The sequence below is a fragment of the Carlito syrichta genome, unplaced genomic scaffold (genome assembly GCF_000164805.1).
Source record: "Carlito syrichta isolate Samal-C Ts95f unplaced genomic scaffold, Tarsius_syrichta-2.0.1 Scaffold315407, whole genome shotgun sequence".
In the NCBI taxonomy this organism is placed as follows: domain Eukaryota; kingdom Metazoa; phylum Chordata; class Mammalia; order Primates; family Tarsiidae; genus Carlito; species Carlito syrichta.
In genome coordinates, this window is record NW_007259503.1 from 581,048 (window position 1) to 595,075 (window position 14,028).

The 14,028-nt window shown below is 45.0% G+C and overlaps 1 protein-coding gene across 1 annotated transcript in view; it reads left to right on the forward strand.

Annotated features, from left to right (window-relative positions):
• Positions 1-14,028, forward strand: part of PTPN3 (protein tyrosine phosphatase, non-receptor type 3) — a 158,701-nt gene that overhangs the window by 76,260 nt on the left and 68,413 nt on the right. The window contains exons 3-5 of the mRNA XM_021706304.1: positions 7,156-7,263; positions 7,340-7,382; positions 10,007-10,085. Of these exons, the coding sequence (XP_021561979.1) occupies positions 7,156-7,263; positions 7,340-7,382; positions 10,007-10,085 (230 nt within the window). The remainder of the gene's footprint in view (positions 1-7,155; positions 7,264-7,339; positions 7,383-10,006; positions 10,086-14,028) is intronic.

The window sequence follows — 14,028 nt, forward strand, 5'->3', positions numbered from 1 at the left end:
TTTTTTTGAGACAGGGTTTTAGTCTGTCGCCCAGGCTGGAGTGCAGTGGTGTGTTTTTGGCTCACCATAGCCTCAACCTCCTGGACTCAGGCTATCCTTCTGCCTCAGCCTCCTGAATAGCTGGGACTACAGGTGTACACTACCACGCCAAGCTAATTTTTTTTTTTTTTTTTGAGTTGGAGTATCACTCTGTTGCCCAGTTTAGAATGCAGTGGCACACTCACGGCCTCTGCAGCCTCAACCTGCTGGGGTCAGGCGATCCTTCCCCTCAGCCTTCCAAGTAGCTGGAACTGCACACTACGACACCTGGCTAATTTTTTGATTTATTGTAGAGATGAGGTCTCACCAAGTTATCCAGGCTGGTCTTGAACCTGTGGACTCAGGCATTCCTCTCACTCCAGCCTCCCAAAGTGCTGGGATTATAGGTGTGAGCCACCGTGCCTGGCCATTTTTTTATTTTTTATAGAGATGAGGTCTCACTATGTTGCCTAGGCTAATTCCTGGACTCGAGCGATTGTCCTGCCTTGATCTCCAAAAGTGCTGGGATTACAGGAGTGGGCCACTGTACTCGGCTGAGATCTCAGATCATGTATGTTGAGATTAGATTGGAAATATTTAAAAACTATTCATGTTTCACCTCTATCCAGAGGGTCTTTTTCCCTCTTCTTTGTGAAGTGAACTGTGTGATGCACAGATATTGGGGCTTCCATTGAAGTAGAAGTTCTTGTCCTCTTCCTGAAGCAGAACTGGCTCTCAGATAATGATGTCCTATATAGACTTCATTAGAGCCCACATTGGGCTGCTCTTTTTATTTATTTATTTATTTATTTTTTGAGTTGGAGTCTTACTCTGTCGCCCAGACTGGAGTGCAGTGGCTGCTTCTGGCCACCACAGCCTTGACCTGCTGGGCTCCGGCGATCCTTCCTCCTCAGCCTTCCCAGTAGCCAGAATTACAGGCGTGCACTACCACACCCGGCTGATTTTTTTATTTATTGTAGAGATGAGGTCTCACTGCCCAGGCGGGTCTCGAACCCGCAGGCTCAGGCAATCCACTCACCTCAGCCTCCCAAAGGCATGGGATTACAGGCTGAGCCACCGAGCCCGGCTGGGCTGCTCTTTTTAAAAAAATAGTTATAATTATTACATTATAGGTTGTGCATTAAACTGTGAGGTTCTTGAGACCAGGAAGGAATGGAAAGGGTATTTTTTGCCCTGTGTCTGGCACAGGGCTGGGCACACAGCAGGTGCTCATTAAATGTGTGAGTGGGTGGGTTGTGAACATTAAGCTTCACAGATGGCAAGGCTTGAGGAGGTCTTGACTTATCCCACTTAAAGCTCATGGCAGAACCAGGACTAGAAATGAGGTCTGCAGTGTCCCAGGCCAGCAGCAGTAAGATGATGGAACAATAGCTACCCACCCTGCCCCTGTCACCACCTGGACTCGTGACCTTTGCCCATCTCTCCCATCCTCTGGTCACTTCTTAAGGGGTCAACCTTGACCCTGAACTGACTGCCAGCATCCTCCTTCACTTGGAAAGTTTAGTGTGCATGAAAAGGCATCAGAAGAGAAGATAGGAACTGGGCACCATGGCTCGCACCTGTAACCCCAGCACTGTGGGAGGCTGAGACAAGAGGATCACTTGAGCCCAGGAGTTTGAGACCAAACTCCTTTGGGCAACAAAGTGAGACCCTGTCTCTACAAAATAGAAAAATAGAAAAATGAGCTGGGCATAGTGGCACACACCTGTTCTCCTGGCTACTCAGGAGGCTGAGGAGGGAGGATCACCTGAGCCTAGAAGGTCAAGCTGTGATTGTGCCACTGCACACCAGCCTGGGTGACAAAGTAAGACTCTGTCTCAAAAAAATAAAATAAAAATAAAAAAATAAGAAAGAAATAAAAGTGAGGAGAGAACAATGAGGGGAACAATGAAAGCCCACATGAATTTAAAGGGTAACAAAAACTGACCCCTGAGTCTTCCATGCCCTCTTGCTGGCTCTAGATCACCATGGACCTCGATGTTGGCAAGAGGAGAAGGCAGTTTGCATGAAGTCTTAGCATGGTGGGTGCTGTGTCTCCTTCCCAGCCAATACCTTGACTACGAGCATCTCCCTTTCCATGCCTAAGACTCAAGAAGACAGCCAGGGTCGTGGGAGTTTGGGCCCCTGCCTGGCGAAGAGTGGAAAGGGACAGTTGAGCTAGGTGATCCCAACTTTCTCCCCCACTTCCCACTCACTTCCACAACCACCTTGGCCCCCAGCTGTTTCTCCAGGGCCTCCTTCCTCTGCAAGTGGGAAATTTTATTGTGGTAAGAAGGGAAAACTCCAGCAAGGAAATGTAGTTGTCTAGTTTGGTGGTTCCAGAGTCTTATTAGGAAGGGATGGAACATACACCTGTGCCCTGTTTCTAATGAAGCCAGTTTGGAGAAAAACATCATCTAGAGAGGACTATCCAAAAGAATGTTCTGCAGTGCTCAAAAAGTTCTATATCAGCCCTCTCCAGTACGGGAGCCTCCAGCTCCATGTGGCATTAGAACACTTCAACTGTGGCTAATATACCAGAGCAAAATTGTAAAAAACATTTTCTTAATTAATTAAAATTGAAGTAGTCTTCTGTGGCTCATGGTTTCTACTCTGGACCGAGAACATTTCTTAATGTCCTCAGCCCTAGTGAACATTTCTTAAAGTATGTCAGAAGCTCCTAGGATGCATGTTAAAATTATAAATCCCATGCCCTGCCTGGGTTTTTTGAAACATGCTGTATCTGGGGCCTGAGAATCTGCGTTGTAGCAGCTCCCCGTGCTGTCCCAATGTGCCTTACAATTGGAAAACCACTGATTTAGGGACCTTTTGCAGGGTCAACATATTTCCTTCGAAATGCAATGTCTGTGGCTCTGTAGAACCTTGTCTCTTATCTGATCTGATTTCCTTTTAACATAGTCTCTCATAAAATTTTGTGATTAAAGAAGCTTATAAAGGTCACAAATGTCTCTTTCTTGATGCTAAACTGATAGTTTAATATGTGTCTGTCTTCTTCATTAAAATGTGTGTTTATCTGTCTTTGAGCTATTCTTTTTTTTTTTTTTTTTTTTGAGTTGGACTCTCATTCTGTCATCCAGACTGGAGTGCAGTGGCCGCTCCCGGCCACCGCAGCCTCGACCTGCTAGGCTCCGGCGATCCTTCCACCTCAGCCTTCCAAGTAGCTGGAACTACAGGCGTGTGCTACCATGCCCGGCTAATTTTTTTATTTATTGTAGAGATGTGGTCTCACCAAGTTGCCCAGGCGCAATTCGAACCCATGGACTCAGGCAGTCCATTCACCTCAGCCTCCCAAAGCGTGGGATTACAGGCTGAGCCACTGAGCCCAGCTGAGCTGTTCTTTAACCCTGTACTTTCTTCCTGATCAAATGTGAATGTTTGTTAGTATATACCTCATTTATTCATTCAGTAGATGTTTGCTGAGTACTCATTCTGTGCCAGACTTTGTTCTGGGTACAAAGAATATAGCAGTGAACAAAGCAGAGCAAATTCCCTGCCCTTTTGAAGCTTACATCCTAGTGGGATGAGACAGACCATAAACAAATGTATGCCACATCAGATGGTATTAAGTGCTTTAAAGAAAAATAAACCAGGCGTGGTGTCTCATGCCTGTAATCCTAGCACTTTGGAAGGCGGAAGCGAGAGGATTGCTTGGGTCCAGGGGTTTGAGACCAGCCTGAACAACTTATAGAGACTTTGTCTTTACAATAAATTAAAAAATTAGCCAGGCATGGTGGCACGCGCATGTAGTTCTAGCTACTTGGAAGACTAAGGCAGAAGGATCGCCAAAGTTCAGCAGGTTGAGCTGCGGTGACCATGAGCATGCCACTGCACTCCAGACTGGATGACAGTGAGATTCCTATTCAAAAAAAAAAAAAAGAAAAAGAAAGCAGGATTAGGGAGAGTGAGTGGCAGGGCAGGGTGGGATCAGCATTGTATAGATGTGATTAGAGAAGGCCTCACTGATAAGATGAAAGAACTATGTGGTTGTCTGGAGGAAGCACTTCCCAGGGAAGTGCAAAGACTCTGAGGCAGGGGCCTGCTTAGGGTGGGTAGAGAACAGCAGTATGGAAGCCAGTGTGTCTGGAGTGAAATGAGCAGGGGGGAGGGAGAGAATAGCAGGAGATAAGGGCAGAGAGATACCAGGGGTAGGGATCTGGGGGTCATTTTGAGAGCACTGGCTTTTATTCTGCATGAAGTGGAAAGCATTCGTAGGTTTGGACTCCATCCACAGTTGGCTGTGGGAGGGAAAGGGCTGAAAGACTAGCGTAACAATCCAGGGAAGATGGTGATAGTTGGATAGGGTGGCAGTGCAGAGCCGGCTAGGTTGAAACCCAGTCTGGAAGTACTTTGAAGGTGGGGCCAGTAGGATTTGCTGATGGGTGGGAATTGGGATGTGGAAGAGCAAGGAACCTCAAGGTGACTCCAAGGCTTTGGGTCTGAGCAACCTGGCAAGATAGTGTCACAGTTGGTAGAGATGGGGAAACCTGGGAAGAGCTGGCTTGGGACAGAGATTATCAGATCTATTGCGGGTACTTTGAGTGTGAGATGCCTATCATTCACCTGTGTAGGAATGGCATTAGATAGAAGAGTCTGGGGCTTAGGGGGTAAGTCCGGGCCGAGGATACAGATGTGACATCACCAGGGGAGAGATGCCATTTCAAGCCGTGAAACTGGATGCGATCCCCCGAGAAACAGGAAGACAGAAGCTGTGAGTGACGTTTAAGGGTTGGAGAGATGGGGAACTTGAGAAGGACCAGCCAGGGAGGAGGGCAAAAGTCTGAGAAGCCCAGCAGAGGGAGGAGGGACCAGCTGGGAGAAGGGGATGAGGTAAGCACCCACCTGGAGTGAGCATCGCACATGACCTTGGAATAGGGCCTGGCCAACAGTGAACACCCAGAGGGTCTCAGTTACAAACGTCCTTGTTCCCATCACACAGCTGCCACCCCAGACTTCCAGCTTCCTTGTCCAAAAGTTGACTCACATGGAGCTTAAGGAACTGGAGGACCTGGTTGCATCTTAGAATATCCCCCACTTTAGGTTTTCTGTGTGTGGGAATGGTTTGCACAGTCTCATTCAGACTCTTTAGCCTGGACCTTCTTAGGGCCAGGAGTACGAGTAATCAGGGAAACTAATTGGACATCAGTTATTCTCAACCCAGCCCAGGGAGCAAGCCTGTCACTGATAGTAAACTGGTGTAGCAAAGAGGATCTCTTGTGGAGGCCTGTTCTTATTATAAATGTGTTTTTCAATTGCTTCTGAGAACTGAATTATGCAGAATAGAGACCCAAATGTTTGAATTTTGCCACTCCAAAGGAGAGTGGTGTAGTGGCAACATATGGGCTTTGGCATCAAACAGACCTGGCTCAGGTGGTCAAACTGTCCATCAGCTGATGCCAGGAGGCTTGGAGCCTGTCTATGCCTTCACGCGCTAGCAAGGGAGATGCTGGTGACTGATGTACTTTGCAAAGTTATTGTGAAGACTAGAATCATACTATATAAAAGATGCATGTGGTGTTATGTCTGGCTCCTTGTAGATGTTTAATGCATAGTAGTTGTTAATAACACATATTAAATGTAATATGAAGTGTAAGTAATAATGCCAACAAGGGGAGCAGATAGCTCTTTGATGTATTGAGAGGGTAACTCATGATATGGAAGGTGGCGCCAGTAGGATTTGCTGATGGGTGGGAATTGGGATGTGGAAGAGCAAAGGGCCTCAAGGTGACTCCAAGGCTTTGGGTCTGAGCAACCTGGCAAGATAGTGTCGCAGTTGGTAAAGATGGGTAAGCCTGGGAAGAGCTGGCTTGGGGCAGAGCTTATCAGGCCGTTTGTTCCACACCTGTTGTGAATCTCTTGTGATGGATGATGCCCTGGGTGAAAGAAGCAGGCAGCATGGGGCTGTGTTCAGTAAATGGGTGTGTCTCATGTTCCCACACTTCACATAAATAATAGGAGGCTGCCCCAAAGAAGTCTCTGCAGGAGGGGCCTGGCGGTTATCTAATTCTCCCAATTCTGGTCACTGTGACCTATTTTCATGAGCATTATTTGCCCTTAGGCAGTCAGAAAAGAGCTACCTTTGCCTGTTCTATACACCCATCTATTTCTGACTCATATTGTCCAGTTAAATAGTTTGGTTCAAAGGATCCCTGAGAAGTCTGCCTGTCAAAGTAGAATTTGCGGTTTTTCAAATGCTCCGTGCTGTTTGCCATCTCTGGGCCTTTGTTTGTGCCGGGCCATCTGATTCAAAGGCCTTTTTTCAGCTTGTGCACCTGGAGGAGAAGGGTGACGCTCGGTCCTGTCATCCTCTCAAGCCCAGATCAGGGATTGCTTCCTCTTGCCCCAGGTGGAGTTGACTGTGTTGTCCCCTTGGGTGTCCACTGGGCCATGATGATCTCACAGCCCTTGACAGCATTTGACGCTCAGTGGTACCACCTCCGCTTCTATGGCTGGGCAGGAAAAGGGAGATTATCATGGTTTTGTCCCCACGCCTGCACTGGCCTGCCTTGCAAACATGGAGAGAAGTGTGGTTGAGTGTCCCCACTGGCTTCTCACTTCAGAGGACAGGAAGGAGAAGCAACGAGGCAGATAATCCCACAGGGTGACATGGGCCAGAACACTGGGAGGGTATTTTGAATGGCATTTGAGTATTTTTAGCTGTCTTCCTTTATGCTGTTAGGCGAGTGTTTTCTTTCCCTGGACACATATTTCTGTGGCTTCTGCAGGAGTAGGAGCCACAGATGTGTCCGGAGGAGCCCAGCAGGAGCTGGCAGAAGCCAACCTGGGATTAGCATTTTACTATGGCTAATCCACGGGTTAGGCCCAGGGAGTTTACTGTAATTATGATATCAGAGTTTTCTGATTTAGACATCATCACTTGGGAATTGCAGGTAAGGGGAAGGAAATCTTAGAAAATTAAGTAAACTTACATTGTTTTAAATTGTATTGATGTAAGGCTTTCTTAGCCCCACTTCCTATATGTGTCATGTAGCTTCTTAACTTAAAGTTTATTAATTTTACTGTGGAAAATATGTGTGTATAGCATTTCTGAATATTTTAACCCCTTTTTGCCTATAATTCATTTTACACTTTTTCTACTTGGTAATTTTTTTTTTCTAGAAACAAGACACTGGTCAGGTTCTCCTGGATATGGCATACAACCACCTGGGTGTGACCGAAAAGGAATATTTTGGTTTACAACATGGTGACGACTCCATGGACTCTCCTGTAAGGGCTATTCCTTTAACATGCACTGAGCTCCTGCACGGTTTGGTTTTATATCTTATGTTTTCTTATCCCACAGAGGTGGCTTGAATCAAGCAAACCCATCAGGAAGCAGTTAAAAGGTTGGTGTGATCTTTTCATTTCAGTGTAACTTTAGGTGTCAGTGGGTCACAGCTTTTTTCTCTTCTCCAATCATCAGTGACTGTAACATCTGGTACCTGGATTCCTGGGGGTCCAGGAAGCATGAGTGAGCCGGCTCTGCCCTGCCTGACTTCTGAATCAGCAGAGATACTTCCAGATCAGCCCGCAAGGGTCCTCACAAGCTGTGGGCAAGAAAGGGAGAGGTGAGAGTAGGCAGTTCAGTGCAAGGGAACCCACATTTCTTTATATGAGGAAGGAAGGGAAAGGACGATGGCCTTTCTCAGCCCAGCATGTGGACCAAGATGGGAAAGAGGCAGACAGATGCAAACCCCCCAAACCCCCTATACTTTCCAACAGCACAGTGGCATTCACTGAAAACTTATCCATAGATGGATAATGCCATGGATATAACAGATTAAGCCTTCTCGACTAGAGCTTATCCACGAGGAGTGGATCCCAGTGCTGTGGGTTGCCTCCCAGTTTGGTGGCCAGTCCAGCCCCACCTTACCCCACCTACTCTGATCTGCTCTCAGCCTGGTTTCCAACATCACCACCATTGTCACCTTTTCTGTACCTTGTGCCACAGACAAGCCTGGCTGATCTGCAGGGCCTCCTTTGTGCCTGCCTCCCTTCAGTCTGTTCCCTCAGCTGGAATGCTTCCCCCTGCCCCTCCCACTTCCCTGTATCTAAATCTCGCCTTTCTTCAAGAATGCTCAGATCCATCTCCTTTCCTGCTAGAAGCCATGATCCCCTTGACATCCCCTTACTTCGATCATTGTCTGTCCATGGCTCTGTTCACCCTCGTCCTCATCTCCTAGTTATTTGCCTTTAGCTTCCTCTCAGGACCACACGCTCCTTGTGGTGAGGACCCATGCCGCATTCCTCTCTGCATCTCCCGCAGTGCCTGACACAAAGGAAGTGGCCCATGGGTAGCAGAGGGTAAAGGGCAGATGGATGTGAACACACAGGTGTGCATATACTCAATGCCACATGCACACACACCTCCCCCAGCACCTAGCTGGGAAGGAGTAGATGCAAGTGGTCGTGGGTCTGATCCCCATTGCTGCCCCCACAGGGAGCCAGGTCCTCAGAGTTCTTACCTCCTATGTGCCGTGTCCTTAGTGTTCAGAAGCACCATGGGAGCCACAGAGCCCCTTACAGATAAATACCTGCCCCATTTAAATTTGTAAGAATGATGTGCCCAAGGCACGGATGGATGTTGCCATTCATTCTCTAACTCATTCTTTCAGTGAACATGTCCCGAACTCCAAGTGTGGCAAGGCACTGGGCTAAGCCCTAGAAATGCAGTCCAGATCAGATTTAGACTCTGCCCTCAAGGAGCCCACAGCCAAGTGTGCAGACAGCCAAGGGGAAGAGGTGTTCTATGACAGAACCAAGTACATGGTAGAGTGCTTTGGGCACACAGAGGACAACAAGAAAGCCAAAGGGGTTGTGCCTATGACACAAAAATGTCAAGTTACAGAAGAAGGGTAGGGAAGGGCATCCCAAGGCAGTGGGAGGTACAGCCTACACGGGGTTGTAGCGCCACCCGCTGGAACCTAGACACGTGGGCAGAGGCATACTCAGGCTCACACACACTGTTGGAGTTTCTTTGAACACAAGCCAGAGATGAAGATAGCCAGTACTGAAGAGGTGGGAGGGTGGAACCCAGGATGAACTAAGGTAGAGGAGGTCAGGAGAAGGTCAGTGAGGGGAGCTAGATGGAGGAGGACTTAAGTTTCAGAGAACAAGGACGTTCTCAGCACCTAAGTAGGGCTGGCGAATATCTCCTGAGTGATGGAGAAGGAGTGAGATGGACATCAAGAAGATCTCAGGATCTTAGCAGCACAAGCTGATCTTCTCCTGTTGACGTGTCTATCCAAAGAAATGGACTAATTTTATCCACACAAACAAATTGACTCTTGGTGTTGATGCGTAAAGCCATATTTTAAGTATGTTCGTTGGGTAATATTCACTAGTATATTAATCATTTAATACAGTCTGCATTAAAAACCCAAAATATTTTCTAGTATAAGAATGATGTTGCAATGTGGTATAGCAGAATCCAAGACCTCTGGTTTTGTCACTCGCTGTATGACCAAAGGCAGGTCACATCCCTAAGCCTGTGACTTATCTGTAAAATGGGGCTAACCATAACAGCCTAGCCCTCCTCATAGTCTTGGTGGTGTTTAAATGCAAGAATGTACAAGAAAGCATTGGAAAAGTATAAATTGCTATACAAATATAAGCTCTTATTTCTTGGTGACTTTTGTATAAAATAACTTGCTGGCTTAAGGATTTTTAAAATTCCTGATATAGATAACGGAGTGCATTGTTTGAACCCAGCCCTAAGATAAACATGTAATGGGAAGTAGACGATACCTCATTCTATGCTGATGTTGCATAAATATTTTACATTTTGTAGACTTGGAGATTTCTGAAACAGTCAATTGACATGTGCACTCCTTACTTGAAATTAGCCCTTTTATTAATGGTTCTTCCATTATGTTTTAGTGAAAAATGCATCACTTATGGGAGAGTAGCAACTGACATACATTGACTTTTGTAAAGGGAAAATTTAATTTGTTTTTGAAAAATGTTGTAGGAGGTTTCCCCTGTACCCTGCATTTTCGAGTAAGATTTTTTATACCTGATCCCAACACACTGCAGCAAGAACAAACCAGGTAATAACATTTTTTTAAAGTTTTCTATTTAGTATATAAAAATGAGTAACCACTGAGAATGTACTCTTCATTTTATAACTATGGCCAAATAACTTCACTTGGGTGTAACTGCACCAACAATCATGATTCAAGTAAAAATGTGGGGTGCACATATTGACGTTTTGATCAGCTAATCAGTTTTAGTCATGGACCTTATTCTGTCACCTCCTGATTTGGTGCAATTCCCAGCACACTCCAATCCACCTCCTCTTACCTGCCCCACCTCCTTCCACCTCCCTGGCCTCTCCTGCCTGCTGAGCATACTGTGCTCAAAGGACAAAAAGTCATGTTCTACTAATGTAGCCAGGGCTCAGGAGACAAATCTGTAAGACGGTCATCCTCAGGTCAGATAGCACGCGGATGAAGAGCTAGAATCAAGGCCCTTGAAGATAACAAGACATCTCTGTAATAAGAACTTTCTATCAGATCTCCAGTTTGCAGAAGCTAGAAAGGAGAGCAGGCTGGATTCAGCTGGTCTCCTCAGTGAATCAGCAGGTGCAGGAAATATGTGAACCAGATAAGGGAGAGAGGGCTGAGATAGGAGTTGTTTATACCTCAGGGCTTGGAGTCTGTCCAACCCTGGTTGGGTACTAGCACGTGGGTTTTCTGGTTGGGGAGCAGGGTATTTGGAATGAAGGAGGAGGGTAGCACAGGAAAGTTGTTGCTATTTGGGCCAGACTGTGCAAACTCAACTTTTCCTTGCCCATAAAAGTGTTAGACCCTTTTCTTATCAATCCATTTATTTTTCTTAGGGAGGGAAACTGACTTGCCAGAAAAAAGCAATGGATGTTTAGAATTATTGAATTCTATTCTATATCCCTTGTGCGGCCATAAGACCATCATCAAGGAGGAACATTAACTCAGACATGGAATACTATCTTGTTTTTTTCTTTTTTTTAAAATGGTAATTACATGACTACATTTTAACTTTTAATATGTTGAAAGGCCAGATATTAGTCTATTGCTCCATTTTGCCTTCTTTGTGCACCTCTTCCCTCTACAACAGCAGACATTGGGAATTTGCCTGTGTTTACTATCATGTTAAATTTTAAGCCAGTGTAAGAGATGTCAGGTGTGACTCATCAGGTGACCATGCGGAAGCACACCCTACGTGTTGAATTTTCCCCACAACAGCTCTTGACATTGGTAAGCTGGGGAGGGTTCAGCACACAACCCAGCAGGTTACTTCATAAGCAGATGGATAGAGAGTTGGTGACATAATCCAGAAGGATATGTTTGAAGCGGTCCTAACAAGGTTTCCTCACGCTATTACTAAATAAAAGTTTCATTTAAGAAATGCTTTAAAAATGACATGAAGAATTATGTGTGTGTACACATGTATGAGGGGGGACCCAAAAAACCCCAGAATTATTTTTTAGAGGGCAAACCCTTTGTAGTACAGACTTCCCCCGCTAGGTAAGTATTCTAGGAACACATTGGCATCAAGTGTGCCAGCTAGCGTTGTTGTGAGAGACTGCATTTGGCTTCAGAGAATTGTTTTTTGGAGATTCTTTCAACTTGTTTGACCATTTCATGATGGGTGATTTACGAGCACACCTGCCCACACCATGCTAAGTGTTCAACAGTTTTTGACCAAAAACAGCATGACCCCCCTGCTCCACCCTCCCTATTCACCCAATCTTGCCCCGAGCAACTTTTTTTGTTTCCCTGGATGAAAAAAATCTTCAAAATGAAATGTTTTGCCAGTGTGAAAAAGGTGAAGCAAACAAAAATAACAAGCACTAAAAGGCATCAAAATTGATGAGTTCAAAAACTGTATTGAGAAGTGGAAAAAGCATCTCAATAGGTGAATTGCATCAAATGAGAATACTTTGAGGGTGAGTGAAGTTTAAACATATAAAAATAAATACACAATTTTTATAAATAAATTCCAGGTTTTTGGGGGTTCCCCATTGTATATATGTATGTATTATATGGAACATACATTATATATAATGCAGTGTGTATGATTATCTACATATGTGTTTACATGTGTACATCTGTGTGTATGGTTCTGACTTTTGGGTTTTTATTTTTAAATCATAACCCCAAGGTAAAAATATATTTTGTTTCAGAATATAGTGCACATACATAAATTGCTGAAGCAAAAGTTTTATAAAAGTACAGAAGTGCCAGGCACTCTGAAGTTTTCTATTCTTAAAAATGCCATTTGTGACCCATTGAACAGATTATACTACCAACCAGTAGGTTCTGACCTCATGTATGGGCAGCACTGCCTAAACTAATGATTGTCACCCATCACCTGTCTTCTCCCTGTAAAGCCAGAACTCCAGGTTTGTGGACCACTGGTCATATTAGAGTTCTCCAGTGAAAGAATTTGAGAGAAGGGATTACTAAAGCCAGCCTAGCCCAGGACTCCCTCTCCAGTGCCCCCTGGGTATTTTCATATGCTAAGGAAAAGCAGCTCACTCCCTCTAACAGAATCTTCCTGCTTGAGCCTTCCTGTCATTCAAGGGACATCTGAGGGTGTTTAGGAGGGAGAGAAAATTTAGGAAGAAGTGAAGGCTTCCTTTAGCTCTCCAAAGCATAGCCATGGGAAGAGTGAGATGTGCTGGGTCACAGAGTCATAACCAGTGGGTGGAGGTTACAGGGAGGCACATGAGCACAGCACGAAGAATAGATTAATATTCGTTCTTACCTAAGTCTCAAATAAAAATTGGTGTGTCTGTGTCTCTCTGGTTCACAACTGACACCCCACTGCACCCCCACCTTCCATCTTGGGAATGGCGATACACCAGTGTAGAGTAGACTGTAGCTGTCAATTTTTGGTATTTGGGCTCCAGATTTCTATAAATGCAGCAGGAGCCCACTACCATAATGCCCGTGGAGTTGGTGGGCCCCCAGAACTGTCAGTTCTTTTTTTTTTTTTTTTTAAGAGATGAGATTTCACTATGTTGCCCAGGTTGACCTCCAAACTCCTCAGCTCATGCGATCTCCTGCCTCAGCCTCCCAAGTAGCTGAGATTATAGGTGTACTACTGCCATACTTGGCCATCAGACTTTTTTCTTATGTTGAGTAAGGCTTCTACCATTAATTCACATACTTTTTTTTTTTTTTTTTTTTTTTTTTTTTACTTAAATGATGGATTTTACCTATATTCCTGGTACATAGTATCTTACCCCAGCTTTATAGCATGTCCATCCAAAGGTGAGTTACCTTTTCAGGAACTTTAGCTTTCAAGAGTCAAAGAAGGCACACAGAAGTGGTATTTGTTCTTTGTTTGTTTTAAGGATCGAGGCAGGGAAACATCAGTTGCTTTTTTCTGAAGTTGAGGTAGGAGCAGGGAGGCATACTCCAAGAGAAGTCATCACAATTCTGAAGCCAGGCATGACAAGCATCTCTTCTAAGTAACTTTCCTTTATTCTAATTGTTAAATGTCTTCTTTATTGTGAGCCTACACAACTGCTGTTTCTGATAAATTTAGATCATTTGGAACAGAATTTTATTTACTGGAAATCTCAAAATTAGGCTCCTTCAACATTCCCAGGAAGCCTCCTAAGTTTGGGTTGTGTTCTACAATTCTGATTTCTTTGTGTGTGATGTCGGGGTTGACTCAGAAACTCTGCTCAGTAGATGCCAAGGTGGTATCTGGTGACTGGTGATCTCTGGGTTCATGTTCTCATGTATGCTTAGGAAGATATGCAGGTTAGTCAAGATTGTCAGTGAAAACCCAGATTCACCACTGGATTATCTATAACTCTCTTCCTCTCTGCTGTCTCTCAGTAGCATTGTGGGAGGAGAGAACACTTAATTCTGGTAGAATGTCAGCTTGGATAAACATAGAAACAAATTAGAAGGGACAGATTTTGTTCTCTTGGGTGGAAAAAATAGAGATTCTAATACCAATAGGATTGAATCAGCAATGCCGAGTGTTCAGGACATT